This window comes from Lepus europaeus, chromosome 12, assembly GCF_033115175.1.
Source record: "Lepus europaeus isolate LE1 chromosome 12, mLepTim1.pri, whole genome shotgun sequence".
NCBI lineage: Eukaryota > Metazoa > Chordata > Mammalia > Lagomorpha > Leporidae > Lepus > Lepus europaeus.
In genome coordinates, this window is record NC_084838.1 from 82,046,767 (window position 1) to 82,073,340 (window position 26,574).

At 42.0% G+C, this 26,574-nt stretch overlaps 1 protein-coding gene across 6 annotated transcripts in view; it reads right to left on the bottom strand.

Moving 5' to 3' along the window:
* The window catches only part of TRPM6 (transient receptor potential cation channel subfamily M member 6), a 148,046-nt gene that overhangs the window by 111,838 nt on the left and 9,634 nt on the right, over positions 1–26,574 (bottom strand). For all 6 annotated transcript variants that reach the window (XM_062208420.1, XM_062208423.1, XM_062208425.1 and 3 more), the window contains exons 2-3: positions 7,485–7,564; positions 3,692–3,730 (exon numbers count right to left, since the gene is read on the bottom strand). In XM_062208420.1, the coding sequence (XP_062064404.1) occupies positions 3,692–3,730; positions 7,485–7,564 (119 nt within the window). The remainder of the gene's footprint in view (positions 1–3,691; positions 3,731–7,484; positions 7,565–26,574) is intronic.

The following is a 26,574-nucleotide window of genomic DNA, read 5'->3' on the forward strand; positions in this document are numbered from 1 at the left end:
GAATAGCTACTGTTTCTATTATAAAACAAAATAAACTAAGCAAACTAAAAGGTTAAAATTTTTGGAAGTTAAAATTATATAAAAAATAAAGAAAATATAACAATTAAATTCATGAAAGTGAAATGAATTTCTAATTTTTGAAGAATTATGGACAATCATAAGGAAGAATTAAAATTCTAACATATAGAATTTAAAGCTTAGTGTATACTTATTTATAAATTATACATTGTCAATTCACATATTAAAGAGTAGTTAATCCACAAATGAAAGTATAGATGTCCTAAATTATTCATTGTGGTTCTGTTCACAATTGTGAAAGACTGAAAATAACTAAATAATCTAAATGTCCATTAAGACCAAACCAACTAAATAATTTATGACACATTCTTTTTTTTTTTTTTTTTTTTTTTTTTGACAGGCAGAGTGGATAGTGAGAGAGAGACAGAGAGAAAGGTCTTCCTTTTTGCCATTGGTTCACCCTCCAATGGCCGCTGCGGCTGGCGCACCACGCTGATCTAAAGGCAGGAGCCAGGTGCTTCTCCTGGTCTCCCATGGGGTGCAGGGCCCAAGCACTTGGGCCATCCTCCACTGCACTCCCTGGCCACAGCAGAGAGCTGGCCTGGAAGAGGGGCAACCGGAATAGAATCCAGCGCCCTAACCGGGACTAGAACCCGGTGTGTCGGCGCCGCAAGGCGGAGGATTAGCCTGTTAAGCCATGGCGCCGGCCTATGACATATTCTTGTGTTGTAAAAAAGCAAAGCGTTCTCTGTCCTGGATAGAAAGAGCTCTAAGGCATATGGTTAACAGTGAAGTTCAGCAGAGCATTCACGGTGTATTATCTGAATGTCTGCATCCTCCCCAAATTCATATGCTGAAATCTTAACGTTTGGAGATAAGGGCCTTTGGGAGGTGATTAGGTCATGGGGCTCTGCCCTTATGACTGAGATTTATTACCCTTATAAAAGACACCTTGGGCTGGTGCTGTGGCGTAAATAATAGGCTAAGCCTATGCCTGGGGAGCCAGCATCCCATATGGGTGCCGGTTCATGTCCTGGCTGCTCCTCTTCCAATCCAGCTCTCTGCTATGTCCTGGGAAAGCAGTAAAAGATGGCCCAAGTGCTTGGGCACCTGCAACTGTGTGGGAGACCCAGAAGAAGCTCCTTACTCCTGCCTTTGGCCTGGCCCAGCCCAGGCTGTTGTGACCATTTGAGGACTGAACCAGCAGATGAAAGACCTCTCTCTGTCTCTCCCTCTCTCTAGAAGTCTATCTCTCAAATAAATAAATAAATAAACTCTTAAAAAAAAAAAAAAGACATCTCAGAGAGTTACCTTGTCACTCTCACCAAGTGCACTACAATGAAAACACTGGCTCTCACCTGACACCAAACCTGCCAGCACCTTCATCCTGGACTTCTCAGACTTCAGAACTATGAGAAATAAATTTCTGTTCTTTAGGAGCTACCTAGTTTATGGGATTTTGGTACATTAGATTGAATAGACTAAGACACAGCCAATAACAAAAGATTTGTGGAAAACAGAGAGCTGAATAAAAATTTTAAAATGTATTTATTATTGCTTCTTTATGGATTTAAAACTCTGAAAGGAATCTTAAAACACTAGTAGTGAAGGAAACCGTGAGTAACAGAAGTAGGACTTGCCATCTCCTCTCTAGGGACAAGAGTAGAAAGGAGATTTTTTCACCACAAAATTTTAAAAATATATTTAAATTAGTTTATTGGGGTTTTTTAGGTTTAAAAAAATAGAAACAGGGGCCACGGTGTGACATGGCAGGTTAAGCTAAAGCACCTGGGAAAGCAATGAAAGATGGCCCAGGGACTTGGGCCCCTGCCCCCATGTAGAAGACCTGGATGAAGTTGTAGGTTTCTGCCTTCAACCTGGCCCAGCCCTGGCCATTGCAGCCATTTGGGGAGTGAACCAACGGAAGCAAGATATTCTCTCTCTCTCTAGATCTGCCTTTCAAATAAGCAGAAATAAATCTTGAAAAATAAATAACAAAAATAGAAATTCTAATCTCTATTTAAGAACCCTCAATGTCTTTTTCTAATTTCATTGAGTCGGTACATCCCAATTGGCTGACCAGTGTTCTAGAAAATACATAGCTATAGTATTCTAAGATTTTGTGTATAGCTCAAGCATGGGTTCTAGAGGGCAACTAAACCAGTAAAAGTAGACGGAATCAATACATCATTACTGATACCTATCCACCCTGGAAATGTTGAGCTAAAGACATAAAAGCCTTGTGTATAATCAAAAAAGTACAGAAAGTTTCTTAAATCCAATCAAAATGACCAGAAAATATTCTTAGTGTTATAAGTACAATATTAAATCACAACATACAAAACTTAGATGGTACTTTAGGTTTACCAAGTGTCTCACATAAACTTTGAAAGTTTGCATAAAGAAATAATTTTAAATAGAGAAGTAGCTGGTAAGCTACTGCACAGAGAAGCCAAGAGTGGACAGCCTCTCTCAAACAGGACTTAGAAGCAGCTTGAGTAGTGCATGAATCAGCAAAAGCAGGTCAGGATGGATGGATGGTCAGATGGACAGAGAGAGAATGGACTAAATCATTAAGTTATATCTTCAATGATTTTTATCAGTTGAGTTTTAGAATTCATGTTAACAAAATAATTCTTTTCTCTAGTTACACTGCATCATTTTATGCATTGTCTATAACATGTTGAATAAAATTGGACAGAAATATAGAGACTGAGAGGTAAAATTTAGATGAGTAAAATGAGTAGGAAAACAATGTGACATCAATTCTCATCTCCTTAAAATAAATATAAAGAGGAAAAGTTTGTCACTTAACATAAATAATTGAGAACAGTTCCCCTACTTGCAACTTTCACTTCACCTTAATTAATCAGCAGGTAAGTATTTTGTTGAGCTGTCTAGATAGTAAATTTCTGTTTTCTTTAGCTTTTGTCAACATAAGCAAGTCAACTTGTGATCTAGTACATGAGTAGACAAAGTACAGATTTGCTTCACTGTCTCTCTTTAATTAAAGCAATTCTCCTCTTAAAAGAAAATTCATAATCCTAAATTTACATATCCCTTTTTCAAGAAGGACCTTATTTTATTATTTTCACAGCTAAAGCTCCCAATTATACAATTTTAGTATGAGCTTCAGTGGCAAGTTTAAATAAGATTTAGGGGGTCAGCATTGTGATGCAGCAGGTTAAATCCACTTCCAGAAATGCCAACATTCCATATCAGAGAGCAAGTCTGAGTGGCAGCTTCTCCATTTCTGATCCAGCTCCCTGCTAAGGCATCTGGGAAGGCAGCAGAAGATGGCCCAAGTGCTTGGCCTCTGCTACCATGTGGAAGACCCAGATAGAGTTGCTCCTGGCTTCAGCCTAGCCCAGCCCCAGCTGTTGTGATCATTTGGGGAGTGAACCAATGGATAGAAGATTTCTCTCTCTCTCTCACTCTCTCTCTCTCTCTCTCTCATTCTGTCTCTCATCTTGCTCTCTGTCACCCTGCTTTCCAAATAAATAAATCTTTGGCTCCATGAACTAAATCACAATGACAATCTAAACACCATCCTTGGAAAGGTAAACAGCATTCATCTTTCACTGAGTCCACTCCAATGTTAGGAAACTGCTCCAGACACATTTTAAATAAGGTGCCTTCAAGTTACAAGGAATCTTACATATCTAAGTCTTACCTGATTAAATTCTGACACACCTGGCATCCTGAAGTACATCTAAATTAAAGAAATAAAATGCCTGTTAGTTTACTGATAAATTTGAAGAAATACTTAATGCTTATACAGTAATTACCTACTGTATGATAGTTTGCTAAGTATTCCTATATCTCTTCCTAAACAGTCCCACATGCCATTTACCAAATATAATTATATTGCAGCAACTATAATCTAATTGATAGAATATTGAGCTTGGAATTAAATTTCATTGATTTAATTATTTCTCTAAGCCCCTGTTTTCACATCTGGAAGTAATATCAGCCCCATATGCAAAGGACTTAAACAACTATTTTTCAAAAAAGGAAATCCAAACGGCCAACAGACACATGAAAAAATGCTCACGATCACCAGCCAACAGGGAAATGCAAACCAAAACCATAATGAGGTTTCACTTCACCCATGTTAGAATGGCTTTCATACAGAAATCAACAAACAAATGCTGGCGGGGATGTGGGGAAAAAAGGTACCCTAATCCACTGTTAGTGGGAATGCAAACTGTTAAAGCCATTGTGGAAGAAGACAGTATGGAGATACCTCAGAAATCCAAATATAGACCTCTCATATGACCCAGCCCTGGTCATATTCCCACTCCTGGGAATTTACCCAAGGAAAATGAAATCAGCATATGAAAGAGTTATCTGTAACCCCATGTTTATTGCAGCTCAATTCACAATAGCTAAGATATGGAATCAGTCCAAATTTCCATCAGTTGATGACTGGCTAAAGAAATTATGGGATATGTACACCATAGAATACTACACAGCAGTAAAAAAAAAAAAAAAAAGAAAGAAAGAAAGCCTGTCATTTGCAACAAAATGGATGCAAGTGAAAAACATCATACTTAGTGAAACAAGCCAGTCCCTCATATGTTCTCCCTGATCTGTGGTAACTAATAGAGCACCTAAAAGGTAAACTATAGAAGTGAAAATGACACTTAGATATGCAATGACTTTGAACAGCCCATGTCTAGAATGTTGAGGAAGAGTTTTTTTTATACTATTTGTTGATCTCTTTACTTAGTATAGAGTTAATTTGATGTGTTCAAGGTTAATTGAAAATAGATCTTAGTAAAAAATAAGAATGGGAATAGGAGAGGGAGGAGGAAAAAGGGTGGGGGCAGGGGTAGGATGAGAAGAGTCACTATGTTCCTAAAGTTGTATTTATGAAGTACATGAAATTTATATACCTTAAAATAAAGGTTTCTGGGTAAAAAAAAAAAAAAGCATTGAAAAAATGTTTTTAAAAATCTGAAGATAAAAAAACAAAAGTAGGTACTGTAATCTGTTTAAACTTAATAGATGTACAATCATGAGAAAATTGCAAAGCAGTGAATAAAATTTATTATGGGGATTGCCCAAAAAAAATTTTTTTAATATGCCCTATATGAGTGTTGAAAGAATTATAAAAGCTAACATATGTGAAATGTCTTAGAGTACCCGTAAGTATGATAGCTGTAATTATTAAATATGAGGGTAACACAGAATTCTTGAAAACCAAGTAAGAAAACACATCGAAAATAATTTTTAAACCATGAAACACTATCAAGTCAAACATTGTCATTGATCTATTTCTACTCCTGCCAAAAGCCATTCTGTTTCATTGATTTATGATTTGTAATTTATCTTGATAACTGATATGGCAAATTCTATATGTTTTCTTCTCCTTTGTCAAAACTGTTTTACTTTTATGAACATTTCAAACATGCATATGAATTTTTGTCAAGTTCCATGAAATATTTGTGAAACAATGGGGGGGTGTTGGTATGATTATAATCATTAATTTTTAAGATTTATTTATTTATTTGAACGGCAGAAAAACAAAGAAGGAGAGAGAGAGAAAGAGATCTTCCATCCTCTGATTCAATCTGCAAATGGCCACAACAGCTGGGGCCAGGAGCGTCTTCTGAGTCTCCCACAAGGGTTACATGGGCCATTCTCTGCTGCTTTCCTAGGCCATCAGCAGAGAGCTGGATCAGAAAAGGAGCAGCTGGGACTCAAACCAATGCCAGCACTGCAGCAGAGGCTTAACCTTGTACGCCACAGCTTCAACCCTGAGACTATTTTTTTTAACCTACATAACGTAGAAGATCTTGGGTTACTCACAGAATTAAGAATACTGATATTCTTGCGGAGTCCATGGACTAATTTATAGACTTAGTAACTTTGTGTCCCTTTTCATGAGATTCCAGGAAACTACGTAGCTACCTCATCTACAGAAGTAAAAGGAGCCACCTGGAGCCCAGTCTGTTTTCCACCGTGGCCACCATCACATTACAAGACATCATAAACGACGAAGGGAACAAGCAAGGTTACCTTGGCATTCTGTAAATGCTGTCTAAGTAGGTAAAATGAGAATTTCCGATCACAGGGCTTAAACCCACAGGTAATTCAATGAGGTGGGACTGGTAAATGTTTAACAAATGCAAGGAATACTATTGTAGTCATCCCCAAAGAACTAGAATTTCACGAACCTCACCATGCTACCCTTCCATCAGCACATAGTCATGTTTTCTAAACTTTAAATGAAAATAAGGCCAACAACAGACAGGAATCTAAAAATAGAGTGATTCCCCTAATTAAAACATTGTTTTTCTATTTTCCTTTTAATTTTTCCACTAAGGGCAATGCCATCCAGTCTTAATTTCATGGACCTGATTACCCTGGGGAATTTTCCACAGCCCTTTTTCCTCCTGTCTTTCACTGATTGCCTTTTTGAACTTTGTTCCACAAGTGGAGCTTCCAAATGGTTACAGTAGTGAAACGCAAATCATTCCATTCTGCTGTCTCACATCTGCCCAAATGAGAAGGCTACAGGAGGAAACCAGAACTAAGATCACCGGTTACATAATCTGAGAACAGTTTCCTGAAATGTCCTCAACAGCTACTATTTTCCACAGATACTCATACCCTTCTCGGACATAGGACACACCCACAATGATTTGAAGATTTAACATTCAGATATTGTCAATTATTTAATATTACCCAAGCCCAGTGGAATGGATGCATTATCTCTCTAATGTCTATGCATCCCTTCCCCATCAAGAAGAACAGGAGCATCAAATGGAATTAAATCCACAAGAATAACAGTGATGTCGTCAGCTTTAACCTCCCACTTCTTTATACTTCAGTAGCTCGTTAAGCAGGTGTTTATCAGGAGCCTACTAGGCGCTGGAGTTGGAGTAAGGTACAAAATTGACAAGGTCCCTATTCTTACCATATTTTCTATAATAATCACATGCTGCCTTTATAAAGTGAAAGAAACAAATATTCATTAAAACTAATAAATGGCCGGCGCCGTGGCTTAATAGGCTAATCCTTCGCCTGCAGCGCCGGCACCCCGGGTTCTAGTCCCTGTCAGGGCACTGGATTCTGTCCCGGCTGCCCCTCTTCCAGGCCAGCTCTCTGCTGTGGCCCGGGAGTGCAGTGGAGGATGGCCCAAGTGCTTGGGCCCTCCACCCCATGGGAGACCAGGATAAGCACCTGGCTCCTGCCTTTAGATCAGCGTGGTGCGCCAGCCGCAGCGTGCTGGCCACAGCGGCCATTGGAGGGTGAACCAACGGCAAAAGGAAGACCTTTCTCTCTGTCTCTCTCTCACTGTCCACTCTGCCTGTCAAAAATAATAAAAAAAAAAAAACTAATAAATACCAACTTTATAATATGATGAAATCCTGAAGATAGGTCATACTTCTAAGCTACTACAAACAATTCTCCAAGTAGCATTGCTTTAAAAAGAAAAATGTAATTAAAAAGTATACCTGTGCGGGTCTTTTGAACTCGGTATGACTTTGTTACATTCTCTCTTTTCAAATACTCCTTCAATCCAGGATTTCTGAAACTGAACAGAAAGTGTCATTATTAAGTGGAAAAGCAGTATAACCACAATTCAGGTGGGCAAGATATACATGTCACAGGTCCTAATTAAAATGCCAAGGCCACCTGCATTGTAATAAGCTTTTATTGATTTCACTTACATTTATAACATATGCACAAATAAGCCAAATGTGGACATAAAAATACAAAGTCAACATGCTCATAATCTCACCCTAAGTAAAAAGATCCTAGTAAAGATTAACTGGTGGGGTCCCTTAAATCTGTTAAAAGTCAAGGTTGCCACTGTGGCATAGCAGGTGAAGCCACTGCCAGGAACCCACACAGGCATCAGTTCAAGTCCTGTCTGTTCCACTTCCAATCCAGATCCCTGTTAATATGTCTGGGAAAGCAGCAGAAGATGGTCCAAGTGCCTGGGCCCTTGCACACACAGAGGAGACCCGGAATGAGGCTCCGGCTCTTGCTCTGGTCTGGCCTAGCCCTGGCCACTGTGGCTACTTGGGGAGTGAACCAGCAGATGGAAGATCTCTCTTTCTCTTACTGTCTCTCTTCTCTCTGTAACTCTGCCTTTTAAATAAATAAATAACTCTTTTTAAATATATATATTACAAGTCATTTTTCCTATGGAATGAATATCAAGCTCTGAAAACTTCAAATTTCTCACTCAAAAAGTCCCACTTTAGCTAAGATTTCATAGGAAGCTAGAAAAAGTGTCAGAGGAGAGACATGATAAATATGTATTAGAACATAGATGAAAGGCAGGGGAACCAGAATCTATCAAGGGCTTATTCAAACGCCATATTGGTGTAGTACCTATCTCACTATTACACCTACTCCTATCTTACCATCAAAAGAAACACATAGAAAACTTGGGATAAATACAGCTGTGGCCTTCATTATCACAGTGTTCTCAGGTCTCCGGATGATTGCAAACAATGCAAGTTATAAAATCTTTTACATCCTTCTCTTGTTAAGCAAAAAGGAAAAAAAAAAAAAAAAGTTAAAACACAGATTGGGCCGGCGCCGTGGCTCAACAGGCTAATGCTCCGTCTTGTGGCGCCGGCACACAGGGTTCTAGTCCCGGTTGGGGCGCCGGATTCTATCCCGGTTGCCCTTCTTCCAGGCCAGCTCTCTGCTGTGGCCCGGGAAGGCAGTGGAGGATGGCCCAAGTCCTTGGGCCCTGCACCCGCATGGGAGACCAGGAGAAGCACCTGGCTCTAAGCTTCGGATCGCAGCGGCCATTGGAGGGTGAGCCAGCGGCAAGGGGGAAGACCTTCCTCTCTGTCTCTCTCTCACTAGCCACTCTGCCAGTGAAAAAAATAAAATTAAAAAAAAAAAAAAAAAAAAAACACAGATTGATTGATTGGTCCCTGTGCCTTTAAAACTTATCTGCAAACAAAAACTTCCCAGATCAAGGCCAGGCATCTTCCAGTCATTCTATATTCCTTTATCCATATTGCATGGTCAGCTACTTTTTAACATATAAAGCCATTAGCTAATTTGGCAAAGCACTAAAAACATAAACTTGGAAAAATCCAAAGTTACTTAATTTAAAATGAACAGCAAATTCAAAATTTACTTACTATAACAAGAAATAACAAAATACTCTAGAATCAATAAGTGCTGTCCCCTAATCAAAAATATTAACAAATTCATTAATTTATTTCCCATTCATTAAATACCTAATTTTTGCAAAGAATTGACAAAGGAGCTACAGAAGAGTCAGTATGTCTTCAAAGAATTCTTCTTCCTGATTTTCAAAATATCCAAATCTATTAATTCATTCAACAAATATATTGGACAGGCTTCCATGCTGCATGCTGGGAATTCATGGCAAGACAAGGTTCCTGCTCAGAAGGAAATCAGGATAAGGAGTAAATGGGCAAGAAATTGATATCATTACACTTCTTGTGTACCAATTAACTAGTAAAAACAGCTGTAAAACTGGGTCTCTAATTTAGGAGCCTGTATGAGAGATCATGGGAAATGTGTATCACTAAAACAATGCATGCATTTCAAAAGTTTTTGCACCAAAATAAGCTCAAATTTTAATTTCATTTCTCCACAAATGTTTTGGAGTCCCCCCATATATACAAATTCAGCTGTACTCCATCACTCCCTTATTTTAAAAGGCTGGATAGGCATCTCTGAAGTAGGACCATCTGGGCAAATTATTCAATTCTTCGTGCCTGTTGGCTTATCTATAAAAATGGAGATGATAAAAACTCTACCTCAGAGTTGTATGAGGATTAGATAAAGGCTTAGAATCCTCACAGGGACTTATTAAGTCTTTATAAAGCTTAACTATTATTATTGGTGATATCAAAAGTAAAAATGAACTTCTGGTCGGTGCCCTAGGATTCTCATTTTTTAAGATTCATTCATTCACTTATTATTCATTTGAAAGTTAGTGTGACAGGAGGTTGGAGTGGGGGGAGAGAGGGATATCTTCTGTCTACTGCTTCACTCCCCAAATGGCCATAAGCCTGGGCCAGGTAGAAGCCAGAGCCTGGAACTCCATCCTGGTATCCCACCTGTGTGGCAGGGGCACAAGTACTTGTACCATCATCAGCTGCTTTCCCAAGGGCATTAGCAGGAAGCTGGATCAGAAGCAGAACAGCCAGAACTAGATTCAGCACTCTGATACAGAACTCTGTGGAATCACCAGTGGTGGCTTAACCTACAGCACCACAACAGCAGTGGCCTAGGATCTTAATTTTGATGTACTTTTTATCGTAGGAAAATACCTCCTCACCTCCAAATCCACCCCCATAGGACTCTCATATTGCAACTTAATATCCTCACAGACCCACATTCCCTCCTGGGCTTCAGGTTCTATAAGCCCATGCCAATCGTTTTGGTTGCCCGAGGGCTCATCCTCATGATTGTGGAATGAGAAACAAAATGAACATACTTAAAATAGAACATCAGGCACCCTGGTAAAAATTTTTCCTCCAAAGGTGTAAACAGGAAGCCTGTACCATAACAAGAACATAAAAAACTTCCTCCTGCAGCTCCCATATCTTATCTCAAAACTCCAGAAAAAGAAGACCAGCCTTCATTAGCAAGTGTTCCAAACAATCCTCACTTCAGCACTTTACTTTTTCCCCTACCTCACAGGGGATTATCCTTTTCTATATATTCTCCAGCACACACTGGAGAGGCCCATGTTCATCTCAACTAAGAACCAAATGTTTGTTGGTTCTGACTCAATAGCCCAAACTGATACATGGGGCACACACAGCAATGTGGTGGTTCCTGTCACTGGAGCAGCAAATTGTTGTGACTATGGTAGCTAACAATGGGGACTGTGCCATTTCTGTAGAATGCTATCATGGCATTCTTCAAAGACTGAGTGGTTTTTGTTTGTTAACTGTTGTGTTTGGGAGGAGGGAAAGACAGAGAAGAAAGAAGAGAAATAAATGGTGTCGGTTTCAGTTTACCTAACCCTAAAATATAATGTCTTTACATCTAATCATGGGCCTGAGGTGAGAGTGGGGAATCACAAGAAATGCCCAAAATCTAGTCCTCTGACAGCAGCTGTATATAAACAAATCCCTTTCTTGACAGTGTTTCTTCTCCAAGGATGTTAAGGGCTTCCAGGTCACAATTCTTTCAGGGGAAGCTCAGGGAAGGCGCAATCTTAGAAACAGTCCTTAATTTTCAAAAAATGATTTTTTTTTTATTTCCACATGTAAGCAGGAGTAAAGAGAGATAAAGGCCATATGTTTTCTTCTTATATCTATTCATTTATTTATTTAAAAGGCAGAGAAAGAGACAGAAAAAGAGGGAGGGAGGGAGGGAGAGAGAGAGAGAGAGCACGCTCCCATCTATTGATTCACTCCCCAAATGCTCACAAGAGCCAGGACTGGGCTGAGAATGAAGCCAAGAGGCAGGAACACAATCCAGGTCTCCCATAGAGGTGGCAGGGGCCTAACTACTTGAGTTACTAAGATCTACACTGATAGGAAGCTGGTGTCAAAAGCTGGTGCTAAAAATCAAACCCAGGCAGTTGAATGGGCACCTTAACCACTAGGCTAAATGCCTGCTAGTGTAACTTTCTTACCTTAAAATTTAAAAAAAAAAAAAAAATCTAACCTCTAACAAGTACTTCCGCTTTCCTGGTACTCACTCTTACACATATCACAGCTGTGACAATGCATAATTGCACTCAATCAGTTCTTTATCTCTTAACTATCTTTGCAATCCACTTCAAAAGAGATCATTCTTGGAATCTACAACACACAAGGCAGCATCAGAAAGAAGCAAATAGAGAAACAGTATTTCAGACCCAAGCTGACACTTGAAATTTTCTCTACAGAGTTCCTCCCTTGGAACAAGAACTCTGTTAAACTGAGTGACAGACAGATGGACTTCTGGGTACACCAGCAATCTGTTGGCTCTGCAGAAATGCCTCATCTGACCCCAAACCCAAAATATCCAAAAACCAAGGGGCTGTTCCACCAACACCACATGAGGTGCATTGATTGTCCACCAAACATTCTTTCTAGGAAGCAGCATTCAGCAGTATACCTCATAAAGAGAACACAAAATAACCTTACACATCTTTTGCTTCTTTTGATAGAAAAAGATGAGCACCATTTTTGCTGAGAGTGACTTTTTGGGAGCATCATCTCTAAAAATGAAATGTCAAGTAAATAATCTCACAATACCCTAAAATGCCATTTGTCCTCTGTAGGTTGAGAAATTTTACTAACTTTTGTTTTTAAACTTTTATTTTATAGGCAGAGTGACATGGAGTGTGTTGGGCGTGGGGAGAGATCTTCCATGCTCTGGTTCCCTCCCCAAATGGCTACAACAGTCAGCTGGACCAGGCTAAACCCGGATGCCAGGAACGTCATCCAGATCTCCCACATGGGTGGCAGGGGCCCAAGTACTTCCACTGCTTTCCCAGGCACATCAGCAGGAAGCAGGATAAGAAGCAGAGCAGTAAGGACTCCAGCCAGAGCTCCTATGGGATGCCAGTGTCATGGGTGGCAGCTTAACCCACTGCACAACACCGATCCTTACCAACATTTTCTTACACTGCTTTGTTGATCAGAGGCATTTGGAATCTTAGACTGAATGTCTCGATCACATAAACTCCTGAGTAAATGAGTAACACATTTATGATTTCTCCACGGACCCAAATGGGGACCCTCCCAGTACAATCTTTCATCGCTAATCCGAGGCTGGGAGCAAGGAGTTTCTTCTGGATCTCCCACATGGGTGCAGGGGCCCAAGCACTTGGCCATCTTCTACTGCCTTCCCAAGCCATTGCAGAGAGCTGGCTCGGAGTGGAGCAGCTGGGACTCGAAGCGGCGCCTATATGGGATGCTAGCACTGCAGGCAGCAGCTTTACCTGCTATGTACAACCACTTGGATCTCCTAAAATTTTCCAGTTAGATGCACTCAATCCTTTCCAACTTCCAAGCAGAAAAATACCCACAAATTTGTTATCTGTGTACACAGCTGCTATTTACTTATGCTCCAACTATCTTGTTACATTATCCAAAAACTTATTAGACCTATATCCAAGTAAACCACACAGTCTGAAACATTTTGTATAGGGGTAACTAGTGAAACTATACTTTTAAATAATTGATGTATAGGAATTTACTATCCTTTGGGACAATAACTCCTGTATCAGGAATTACAGATTAAATTGAATTTACTTCATGTGCAATAAGGTTTACATATACAATGGAGACTATCTGTCTTACTCAGTGTAGCTCAGCAGAAAGAACACCAAGATTTTTAAAATTTGGCGGAGACACAAACCATATATTTAAATTATACAAATTCAAAAGCTTTACTAGAAGAATGAGAAAGAGGGCTAGAATGTGAAAAGTGAGGCAGGGAGACAAACAATTTTAAAAGTATAGGTAATTTCACTGCCATCCCACACTCTATATGCTACTCCCAAGAGCAGCAAATCTCAAACTTTTTAAAGGCTTAGGATCCCTTCATATTCCCAAAAATTCCAAGGACGCCCAAAGGGGTGTTTGTTTGTTTGTTTGACAGGCAGAGTGGACAGTGAGAGAGAGACAGAGAGAAAGGTCTTCCTTTACCGTTGGTTCACCCTCCAATGGCCGCCGCGGCTGGCGCGCTGCGGCCGGCACACTGCCCTGATCCGAAGGCAGGAGCCAGGTGCTTCTCCTGGTCTCCCATGCGGGTGCAGGGCCCAAGCACTTGGGCCATCCTCCTCTACCTTCCCAGGCCACAGCAGAGAGCTGGACTGGAAGAGGAGCAACCGGGACAGAATCCAGTGCCCTGACAGGGACTAGAACCCGGGGTGCCGGCGCTGCAGGCGAAGGATTAGCCTATTGAGCCGCAGCACCAGCAACCCAAAGGGTTTTTATGAACCATGTCTATAAGTATTTACCATATTATAAATTAAAACTTAGATGTTAAAAATATTTACTCATAAGTTGATTTAAAAATAATAATATATTACTAACTAATATATTACATACTAACGTAAATAACATTTTTAAGAAAAAACATTTTAAGGTTTATAAGAACAATGTATTTTTGCAAATTTCACATCTGGCTTATGACAGCTAGAGTCTCATATTTCTTCTGTACTGAACTTGTTATAATAAGTGTTTTTGTTTAATATTTAAAGAAAACCAGTGTCGCACACACATATAGTTAGAAAAGGAAAGAGTATATTGATAGTCTTGACCTTGAAGACCTTTTGAAAGAGTCTCAAGGCCACACAAGAGAACTACTTCCCATGAGTGACTGTGCGTAAGGACTAGGATGATGTGAGTGACAGAAAGAATCTGCCATCGCTCGGTTGCTCACAGTCCCCACACGTGTGCCTTTCTCTGCACACTTCTTCTCAATGAGTAGATTCCAGTCTTTTAAGTGTCCCTATTAACCTGAAGATTGTTCCAACATAGAAAAAAGCTGATTAGAGATAAAATCTTCATGTACTGTACTGTATGAGCTTTACAGTTTTAAGTGCACACCATCTTAACCTTATAGTTGACTTTACTGTCTAACACACTCACCCTCCCAAAAATGTCATTAAAATGACCTTCCAACAACCTTGGAAAGCTTGCAGAGTGTGGAACCAGCATAGGGAAGATATCCTCTGCAACTTCACCCATTATCCATTTAAAATGTTGATAACTCTAAGAATAATAGTTTCATTCACTCATTAAAAGCATATTTGGGGGCCAGCGCCGTGGCTCACTTGGTTAATCCTCCACCTGCAGCGCTGGCATCCCATATGGGCACCGGGTTCTAGTCCTGGTTGCTCCTCTTCCAGTCCAGCTCTCTGCTGTGGCCCAGGAGGGCAGTGGAGGATGGCCCAAGTGCTTGGGCCCCTGCACCCCCACGGGAGACCAGGAAGAAATATCTGGCTCCTGGCTTCGGATCAACGTAGCTCCAGCCGTAGCGGCCATTTAGGGGGTGAACCAACGGAAGGAAGACCTTTCTCTCTGTCTCTCTCTCACTGTCTAACTCTATCTGTCAAATAAATAAATAAATAAATGCAAGCAAGCATATTTGGCTGGGGCCAGCACAGTGGCTCACTTGGTTAATCCTCCACCTGCAGCACTGGCACTCCATATGGGCACTGGGTTCTTGTCCCGGCTGCTCCTCTTCCAGTCCAGCTCTCTGCTGTGGCCCGGGAAGGCAGTGGAGGATGGCCCAAATGCTTGGTCCCTGCACCTGCATGGGAGACCAGGAGGAGGCACCTGGCTCCTGGCTTCGGATCAGCACAACTCCAGCTGTAGTGGCCATTTGGGTGGTGAATCAACGGAAGGAAGACCTTTCTCTCTGTCTCTTTCTCTTACTGTCTAACTCTGTCAAATAAATAAAAAGTAATAGTAATAATTTTTTTTTTTGACAGGCAGAGTGGATAGTGAGAGAGAGAGTCAGAGAGAAAGGTCTTCCTTTTTGCCGTTGGTTCACCCTCCAATGGCCGCCGTGGCCGGCGCACCGTGCTGATCCGAAGTCAGGAGCCAGGTGCTTCTCCTGGTCTCCTATGCGGGTGCAGGGCCCAAGGACTTGGGCCATTCTCCACTGCACTCCCAGGCCACAGCAGAGAGCTGGCCTGGAAGAGGGGCAACCACCAGGACAGAATCCGGCGTCCCGACCGGGACTAGAACCTGGTGTGCCGGCGCCACAAGGCGGAGGATTAGCCTATTGAGCCGCGGCGCTGGCCGAGACTGACTCAGTGTTTTGTTTTGTTTTTTTAACTTTTATTTAATGCATATAAATTTCCAAAGTACAGCTTATGGATTACAATGGCTTTCCCTCCCCCCAACCCTCCCCTTTCCCGCTCCCTCTCCCCTTCCATTCACATCAAGATTCATTTTCAATTCTCTTTATATACAGAAGATCAGTTTAGTATATATTAAGTAAAGATTTCGGCCGGCGCCGTGGCTTAACAGGCTAATCCTCCGCCTTGTGGCGCCAGCACACAGGGTTCTAGTCCCGGTTGGGGCGCCGGATTCTATCCCGGTTGCCCCTCTTCCAGGCCAGCTCTCTGCTATGGCCCGGGAAGGCAGTGGAGGATGGCCCAAGTCCTTGGGCCCTGCACCCGCATGGGAGACCAGGAGAAGCAGCTGGCTCCCGGCTTCAGATCAGCGAGATGCGCCGGCCGCAGCGGCCATTGGAGGGTGAACCAACGGCAAAAAGGAAGACCTTTCTCTCTGTCTCTCTCTCTCTCTCTCACTATCCACTCTGCCTGTCAAAAAAAATATATATATTTAAAAAAATAATAATAATTTAAAAAGCATATTTGGCAACTCATATTATTCTAGTGAATAGAACAGCATCCCAAATACCAACAACTAAAAGGAAACACTTGGGGCCAGCTCTGTGGCATAGTGGGTAAACCCAATGCCTGTGGTGCCGGCATCCATACGGACACCAGTTCAAGTTCTGGCTGCTCCACTTCTGATCCAGCTCTCTGCTATGGCCTGGGAAAGCAGTAGAAGATGGCCCAAGTCCTTTGGTCTCTGCACCCACATGGGTGACCCAGAGGAAGCTCCTGGCTCCTGGATTCAGAACAGCTCAGCTCCGGAAAGCAGCCATCTGGGGAGTGAACCAGTGGATGTAAGACCTCTCTCTGACTCTGCCTTTCTGTAATTCTGCTGTGCAAATAAACAAATAAATCTTTAAAAAAAAAAAAAAGGGAAACACTTATGTTTACTAAGAGATACAAAGTAAGGGAGTGAGTCATACACAAATGGCAGAAAGGAAGGCCTTAGAACTCTGTAGAAGGAGAAATCCCTTCTTCCTGCAGACACTTGATAAGTCTTCTGGAAGACAGGGAAAAAGTCCTTGAAAGATAACAAAACTTCTGAGAGGTGGTAATGGAATTCCATGGTGTTTACAAGCAGAGATTTGGGCCTGGGGGAATTCAGAAGACATGCATATTAAAGTCGGGGCCATGCTGTGGCATAGCGGGTAAAGTCGCCAGCTGCAGCGCCAGCATCCCCTATGGGCACTGGTTCGTGTCCTGGCTGCTCCACCTCCCATCCAGCTCTCTGCTGTGGCCTGGGAAAGCACTAGAAGATGGCACAAGTCCTTGAGCCCCTGCACCCATGTGGGAGACCCAGAGGAAGCTCCTGGCTCCTGGCTTCAGATGGGTGCAATTCCAGCCATTGCGTCCAATTGAGGAGTGAACCAGCATATGGAAGACCTCTCTCTGCCTCTCCTTCTCTCTGTGTGTAACTCTAACTTTCAAATAAATAAATAAATCTTTAAAAAGAAAAAAAAAATAAGCCACGAGATCACTGTGGCAGGCAACTGGTGCATGAGATGCCTGCTTCCCAATCAGAGTGGCTGGATTCAAGTCCTGGCCCCACTCTTCATTCCAGCTATCTGCTACTGCTCACTCTTGGAGGCAGCAGTGGCAGTTCTAGTATGAGGTCCCTGTCATCCATATGGGAGATCCAGATTGAGATCTGACCTCTCTGCTTTGGCATGGCCCAGCCATGGGTGTTGTGGGCATTTGGAGAGTAAACCACTGGATGGAAGATCTGTGTGCATGTGTGTGCATGTGTGTATGTGTCTTCTGTCTGTCTTTCAAATAAAATGAAAATGAATAATTTGCAAACATCTAAGCTTAAGGGTACTGACAAGAGTCTAGGGAACAGAGAACATAGTTACTAACCAGGATGATGACATAATACTTGAATTAAGAAAGGGAGATGGCTTCTCTTAATGAGAACATTTGAACCGCCTTTTTTTTTTTTTTTTTTTTTTTTTTTTTTTTTTTGACAGGCAGAGTGGACAGTGAGAGAGAGAGACAGAGAGAAAGGTCTTCCTTTACCGTTGGTTCACCCTCCAATGGCCGCCGCGCTTATCCGAAGCCAGGAGCCAGGTGCTTCTCCTGGTCTTCCATGCGGGTGCAGGGCCCAAGCACTTGGGCCATCCTCCTCTGCACTCCCGGGCCACAGCAGAGAGCTGGCCTGGAAGAGGGGCAACCGGGACAGAATCTGGTGCCCCAACCGGGACTAGAACCCTGTGTGCCGGCGCCGCAAGGCGGAGGATTAGCCTATTGAGCTGCAGCGCCAGCCAATGAGAACATTTGAATCATTACAAAAGCAGGAAATTTCAAAGGAAAAAAAGACATATTTAATACTGTAAGGAAAGTAAGAAGTATGGCAACATTGTCTACTATGAACAAACCAATTGAGGAAGATTTAGGAAACAGGTTGTGAAACAGAGGAGGCAGCTAGTTAATCTAAGATACTCTTGGGAACAACAATACTAAAAAACGACAACCACTAGACCAGCAATGTAAGGCAAAAGCTGGGGCAGGTGTTTGACGTAGTCAAATGCTAGTATGCCACTTGGAATAGCACATCCCATATCAGCAAGTGATGACTCAAATAAATAACTGGGTTCCTGCCACCCACATAGGAGACCTGAGTTGAGTTTCCAGCTTTTTAGCATTTGGGAAGTGAACCAGTAGGTGGAATCAGTCTCCTCTCTCTCTCTCTCTCTCTCTCTCTCTCTCTCTCTCTCATACACACACACACACACATACACACAAATAATTTTAACAAACAGATGTTATTCCACATTAAGATTTTTTTCTAAAAAAAAGCAAAAGCTGGGGCCAACACTGTGATGCAATGGGTAAGCTGCCACCTGACGTGCTGGCATCCCATATGGGCACTGGTTCAAGTCCCGGCTGCTCCACTTCCGATCCAGCTCTCTGCTATGGCCTGAGAAAACAGTAGAAGATGGCCCAAGTGCGTGGGCTCCTGCACCTGCATGGGAGACCTGGAGGACGCTCCTGGCTCCTGGCTTTGGATTGGACCAGCTCCGGCCATTGTAGCCATTTGGGAAGTGAACCAATGGATGGAAGACCTCTCCCTCTCTCTGCCTCTGCCTCTGCAACTCTGCCTTTCAAATAAACAAATCTTAAAAAAAAAAAAAAGCAAAAGCTAACATTTATTTAGTTTTTATATATGCCAAAGGCATATGTCCTTTAAGTAAGATAACATTCACAACTGTGTGACTAATAAAGTAATTATTCCCTCTTTACAGAGAAAGAGCAGGTTCTAGTTAATACCAACAAAAGGTTTTTTTATTATTATTATTATGTTCATAGGCGAGGTTGAAAGAAAGTTGACTTACTGTTGAGAAAATCAAGACAAATGAGAAGTCAACGAAAAGCAAGAATGACAACGCAAGAGAGAAAGAAAATTACTCTAAAGATCATGCTGAGGTGTTTAGGTGGTTTGGAGTGGAAGGAAATGGTACAGACAGTCAAGAAGGAGGGCTCTGACTTTTAGAAACTGATGCCTCTGCTGATGGAGACAAGGAGTGGATGAAAAAACTTCTCCTTGGTAATTCTGCCCAAGACCTTATTTATTATCCATCTTCTACAGAAAATCACAGCCCATTTAGCTAAGAAAGTTGCTAACTTCTGCATTCCCTTGTGCCTATCTTGCCTAGAGAAAGAAAAGCAGGAGATATGTTTGGGTAGTCATAGCCCCCTTTTTATTACCAGCACTTCACAGTACAGTGGCATGACACCATACATTGTCCAAAGTATGTTCTATGGATCACAGAGAATAGAAAATGCTCTTTCAATGAGATATCCACCAAGTTTAAAATCGATGGGGAACCCCAGGAGTATCTCATTGAGGAATACAATATTCCTGCAACACAATATTCCAGGATTTTCCCTAGGAAGTTTACCTAAAAGCATATACCTCAGAACATGTGTGTCTGAAGATACACTAAGAGAACAGGAATTTGGGGTAAAGAATAAGAATCACTGTAATTGGGGATCACTGGGCATTGATGAAATCCAGGCAAGCTATAATGAAAGGAAAAGAGGGAGGGAGGAAGAACAAGACAAAATTTTTTCTCCTCTAGCCTGCAGGTAATTTCTATTAGGTAAGCTGGAAAAATCTCATTCTCTCTGGGTGAGTGATCCCAGAGACGGTTAATTTCCAGCTGTCCAGCTATAAATTTTCATGAGCATTCCTTTAGCTACACCTGGAAATAGGCACTCTATTTCCATTTTTTTAGATAATAATTAGAATCATTTCGAGTAAACCCTCTAGAACTCTGTTGCATAACTGACACATAGCAAAACAGAATAAAATAGATGGTTACAATATTATAATTGTTCTAATGCTAAACTTAGTTCTTATATTCTAAGCCATCTATCTCATGGAACATGCTAAACCAGATCCTGGCAATACTTTTAAATTATATTGTTGCAAATGGTTCAGGGAAAAGTTAAATCTGCTTCCCATCCCTGTACCCCAGCCATCCAACTTCCCTCTTCAAAAGCTAACCTCCCAGGGCCAGTGCTGTAGCGTAGCAGGTAAAGCTGCGGCCTACAGTGCCAGCATCCCATATGGACACTGGTTCAAGTCCCAGCTGTTCCACTTCTGATCCAGCTCTCTGCTATGGCCTGGAAAAGCAGTAGAAGATGGCCGAAGTCCTTGGGCCCTTATGCCTGTGTGGAAGACCTGGAAGAAGCTCCTGGCTCCTGGCTTTGGATCGGCACAGCTCTGCCCGTTGCAGCCATCTGGGGAGTGAACCAGCGGATGGAAAACCTCTCTCTCTTTCTGCTTTTCCTTCTCTGTGTAACTCTGATTTTAAAATAAATAAATATTAAAAAAACAAGCTAACCTCCCTTATAGTTTGTTGTGTATTATTCCAAAGATATTCTATGCATTTGTAAGAATATACAAAAATTACAAAAATACAGGCATCCTTGTATTATAGGTACTTTTATATACTTTGGGTTTTATTTCTCATTTATTAATGATATAGATAGGCTCACATACAGGGGGTCTTCAAAAAGCTTATCAAGGGGCCGGCGCTGTGGTGCAGCAGGTTAATGCCCTGGCCTGAAGCGCCGGCATTCCATATGGGTGCCGGTTCTAGTCCCAGCTGCTCCACTTCTCATCCAGCTCTCTGCTATGGCCTGGGAAAGCAGTAGAAGATGGCCCAAGTCCTTGGGCCCCTGCATCCACGTGGGAGACCTGGAAGAAGCTCCTGGCTCCTGGCTTCAGATCAGCGCAGCCCCAGCCATTGCGGCCATCTAGGGAGCGAAGCATCAGATGGAAGACCTCTCTCTCTGTCTCTACCTCTCTCTGTAACTCTGTCTTTCAAATAAATAAAATAAATCTTTAAAAAAAAAAAGCTTATCACAAATGGATTATCCAAAATATGGATTTCAAAAGTTTTTTACATCTAAAAAAGTTATCTTTATTAGTATTAGTATTTTAATTGTACACATTCATGGGTAGAATGTGATAATTTGATTCTGTACTCAATGTGTGATCAAATAAAATTAGCATTTTCATGCTAAACTAAACTTTTTTTTCAACTAAACTTTTTTTTAAAAGACTTATTTCTTTTATTTGAAAGAGTTACAGAGAGGCAGAGGCAAAGAGAAATAGAGAGAGAAATCTTCCATCCACTGGTTCACTCCCCAAATGGCTGCAACAGTGAGAGCTATGTCAATCCAAAGCCAGGAGCCAGGAGCTTCTTCTGGTTTTCTCACATGGGCACAGGGGTCCAAGGACTTGGGCCATCTTCTACTACTTTTCCAGGCCATAGCAGAGAGTTGGATCAGAAATGGGGCAACCTAGACTCAAACCAGTGCCCATGTGGGATGCCAGCACTGCAGGCGGTAGCTTTACCTGCTATGCCACAGTGCCAGTCCCTAAACTTTTAACTCATTTTTCCATGAACTTTTTGAGGTACTCTCATAACTGTACATATAGGGTGGCTTCCTTCTTGGGGGACTGGCCAGTATTCCTCCATATGTAGGTTCCATGGTTTATTTAACCAATCACCTACTCATGTAGACACATTTCTGTGTTCTTCATATTATGCAACATACATACAGCATAGTTTTCATGCACATGAAAACATATAATAAAAACATGTGGTAACAGAAATTTCTAAATGCAGATATTGCCACATAGCTCTTTATGTGTACTGAGTTATAAGCAAAAAATGAGTTACTAGCAACTTGTAAGCATTAAAGAATACATTGAATATAGTACATTTTAATTGTTTCAGAGAGCAACAGTATGTTTTATTATTTATACCAACTTCCTTCCAAAAGGTTTTTCAGGTGACCAAACTCCTCCACTTTAAAAACATAATGAAACAAACCATCAAAAAGCATTATTTCCAGAGGACCAAACTAAACTATGCATCTGCATGGAGTTCACATTCTATTTGTTTTTTTGGTTTTTTTTTTATTTTTGACAGGCAGAATGGACAGTGAGAGAGAGAGAGAGAGAGAAAGGTCTTCCTTTGCCATTGGTTCACCCTCCAATGGCCACCGCGGCCGGCGCACCGCACTGATCCAAAGGCAGGAGCCAGGTGCTTCTCCTGGTCTCCCATGGGGTGCAGGGCCCAAGGACTTGGGCCATCCTCAACTGCACTCCCTGGCCACAGCAGAGAGCTGGCCTGGAAGAGGGGCAACCGGGACAGAATCCGGTGTGCCAGCGCCACAAGGCAGAGGATTAGCCTGTTGAGCCACGGCACTGGCCCAAGAGTTCACATTCTAATGCTTAAAAGTATCTGCAGCAGAACTTTGAAAATACAACAATACAGAACAGCAACAAAGACAACTGAAGACTAGAAAACTTCACCCCAAAGATTTCAGTCAAAAGTTCTCTGGTTATGTTTTACAGAAATCATGCCTAGTTGGAGAAGTAGCAGGTCATAGCAGAGAAAGGAGCGGACAAGTTAGGACAAGGATTCATAATTTTTTATTGCCCCTTGACTAAGAACAGTCTGCTCATTTGCAGCTCAACTTACTGGATATATAAAAATCTAACCTGCTTACCTCATCGTACTGAGAAAGGAACAAGAGAAACCATCGCTATGGTCAATGTGTTAAGCCAGTGCTTGCGACATCAGCATGTCACATCTGAAAGCCGGTTTGAGTCCCGGCTGCTCTGTTTCCAATCCAGCTTCCTGCTAATGTGCCTGGGAAAGCAGCAGAAAATGGCTGAAGTACTTGGGCCCTGCCACCTACATGGGAGACCAGGATGGAATTCCTGGCTCCTGGCTTTGGTCTGCCCCAGACCTGGCTGTTCCAGCCATTTGGGAAATGAACCAGCAGATGGATGATCTCTGTGTCTCTCTCTGTTACTCTGGCTTTCAAATAAACAAATAAATAGATCTTTTTTAAAAATAAAGTAAAAGGAACAGAGCGTTACTGAAAATTTAACCTCTCATTTCCACCACCAAAATCTGCTACTACTACTCCTGTATTCCCTAAGTGCTCTCCACAAGTACCAAGTATACAAGTTAGAAACCAGGGCATAATTTTTTTAGATTGATTAATTAATTAATTAATTTAAAAGGCAGAGCAACAGAAAAATAGGAAGAGACAGACAGGGGCCTTCCATCCACTGGTTAATCACTCAAATGGCTGCAACAACCAGGGCTGGACTAAGCCAACGCAAGGATCCAGGAATTCCATCTTGGTCTCCCACATAGGTGGTAGGAGCCCAGGTACTTGTGCCACCATCCACTGCCTTCCTAGGCACATCAGCAAGAAGCTGGACCAGAAGCAGAGCAGCCAGGATTAAATCAGCACTTCTGGTGCCAAAAGCTGCAGCTTAACCCACTGTGCCACAATGCCAGCCCCAAAGGCATTCTTCTTGATTTCCTTCAATCCTCACTTTCCGTTCCAAGAACCATGAAGACCTTCTGATTCCATCTCTGAAACATCTCTTGCATCTGCTCAATTCTCTGCATCTACATTGCCTCTACCTTATTTAATGTCAACACAAGTCACTATAACCTCTTGCCTAGATTGCCTTCCCAGTCATTCTACCTCCAATTATTTCTTCTCTGTTAAAGTCAATAATCATCCTGAAATGAATAAGTGAACAGTCATTCTCCCCTAAAACCTGCCAGTGGTTTTCCACTGTCTCTAGGACAAAGCTTAGAAGCCCTTTACAAGGTTCACAATCCACCACACGACACACCTTGGCTGCTCCCTCTCCTGCCTCACCTCTCCTCCCTCCTTATCTCAATCTCTGCTTCCCACATTTAATGAACTACTTTGAAGTCTCTGAATTCACCTCCAAGTACCGTGTACATGCTGTTCCTTCAGCCCGGGACACCATCTGCTTTCCTTTCTCCACCAATTTAGATCTCATGGCTTCTGGAAAGCGTTTCTGGAAACTCTCAAATGTGAATCAACTTCTTTCACATGCGCTGAGCTCCACTGCACTGCACTGTCATGGCTGTTTAGACCTACCATACACCATGCCTCTGATAACACTGCAGTGTTCCCAGAGCCTACTTGGACACATGTGTAAGCACTTCAGCAGTGTTTGCTAACATAGCACGAAAAACAAAAGCATTCCATGAGAGAAAAAGAAAATGTTTTGTGGCCATAAATATTTGATAAGCATATACAAGTATTCTAACTCCAGAAGAGATATTTTAATCTATTTTTTTAAAGATTCATTTTTATTTATTTGAGAGGCAGAGTTAGAGAGAGGGAAGGAGAGACAGTGAGGGAGGGAAGGTGAGTGAGAGAGAGATCTTCCATCCACTGGTTCACTTGCCAAATGGCCATAAAGGCTGGGGCTGAGCCAGGTGAAAACCAGAAGCCCAGAGCTTCTTCCAGGTCTCCTACATGGGTGCTGCAGCCAAGCACTTGGGCCATCCTCCACTGCTTTCCCAGATGCATTAGCAGAGACCTGGATCGCAAGTGGAGAAGTCAGAACTCAAACTGGCATCATATGGGGTACCGGTATGGCTGGCAGCTGATTAACCCACTATACCACAATGCTGGCCCAAAGATCAACTATTTATTGTTCCCCTAGATATATCTGGCCAAGAGTTTTCTCTGAAGGTATCACAGACTTTATTACACAGGATATTTTGTGAGATTGTTTTTCCAAGATATTTCTACCCATTGTCACTTAATAATGCTCTCTGCCTTTATCTTTGATCTTAAGGTTTTTATCTTAATACTTGAGTTTTATTTTAATTCAAAATTTAGGGGCCAGCACTGTGGCACAGCGGGTTAACACCCTGGCCTAACTTAGCACCGGCATATGGGCGCCGGTTCGAGACCCGGCTGCTCCACTTCTCATCCAGCTCTCTGCTATGGCCTGGGAAAGCAGTGGAGGATGGCCCAAGTCCTTGGGTCCCTGCACCCACGTGGGAGACCCGGAAGAAGCTCCTGGCTCCTGGCTTCAGATCTGCACAGTTCCAGCTGTTGCAGCCAACTGGGGAGTGAACTATCGGATGGAAGACCTCTCTCTCTCTCTTTGCCTCTCCTCTCTCTGTGTAACTCTGACTTGCAAATAAATAAATCTTAAAAAAAAATTAAAAATTGAGATTTTTACTTCAATCTTTAAGTTAACTTTTTTTAATTTTCACTTTATTTGAAAGGTAGAGACACAGAGAGATTTTCTATCCACTGGTTCACTCTCTAGATGTCCACAATAGCCAGGGCTGGACAAAGCTGAAGCAAGGAACCTGAAACTCAATTTGGTTCTCCCACACTGGTAGAACGGACTCGACTACTTGAGCTGCCTCCACTTGCTGCCTCCTAGGATACACATTAACAGGAAATGGTATCAGAACTAGAGCCAGGACTTGAACTCAGGAATTCCAATATAAAATGAAGGCATCTCAAGTGGCATCCTAACCATTATGCTAAACAACCTCACATAACCTTAAAATTTTTAATTTAAAGAAAAAATGTTTGAGCCATTAATTTAAAAAGTTTTGAAAATCTTAGAGGTTTTTATCATAATGTAAAGATTTAGGGTAGGCTCCAAACCAATTTCTCATTCAGAAAAAAATCACATCCTGAATAGCTAATTCCATTACAACCCTAGGAGGAAAAAAAGCTGTTTTCATAGAATGAGAGTGGGCCAGGAAGTTGAGACTCAGCCACCTGTCAGCGGGATTCCAACAATCCTGCGAGCAATGGAACTTGGCAGACAAAACATCGTACCCTGGGCTAAAATGTCCCCATTTCTGTTTCTTGCTGTTGCACTTGACAGTCCCAGCCCCAGTGCTGTTGTTTAGAGACTGCGTGTCCTTTCTCTGCAGTTCAGGAAGGAAAGGGGAGCACAGCTACACACAATGCCTCTCTCCGAGGCACTGATGAACCAGACCACAGAGCGGGTTTCCTTTTTCTCTGGGCTCTGATTATTACGAAGTTTCTTCTGTATTTAATTTCCTCTGATATTATAAGATGAGAAGAATTATGTTCTATCCATAAGGAAGAGACCTTGAAATGACTCCAGAAGGCAATTATAGGAGGAACTCAAAAAAAAAAAAAAATAGCTTTTCTTAAGTATGTGTCACTCAAATGCTCATAACATTTTGTGATTGCATTATAAAGAGGAATACTTGACCTTATCCACCTCCAGATGCAACCTAGGCCGTAAAAAAATAAAACAGTTTTTAAAAACCCACCAATCATTGTCTGCAGGTCAGAGAACAAAAGTGGTACTACACTGGAGCTCCAGTGCTCTCCTCCACGGGGCTTCAACAGCAGATCTTCTCTCC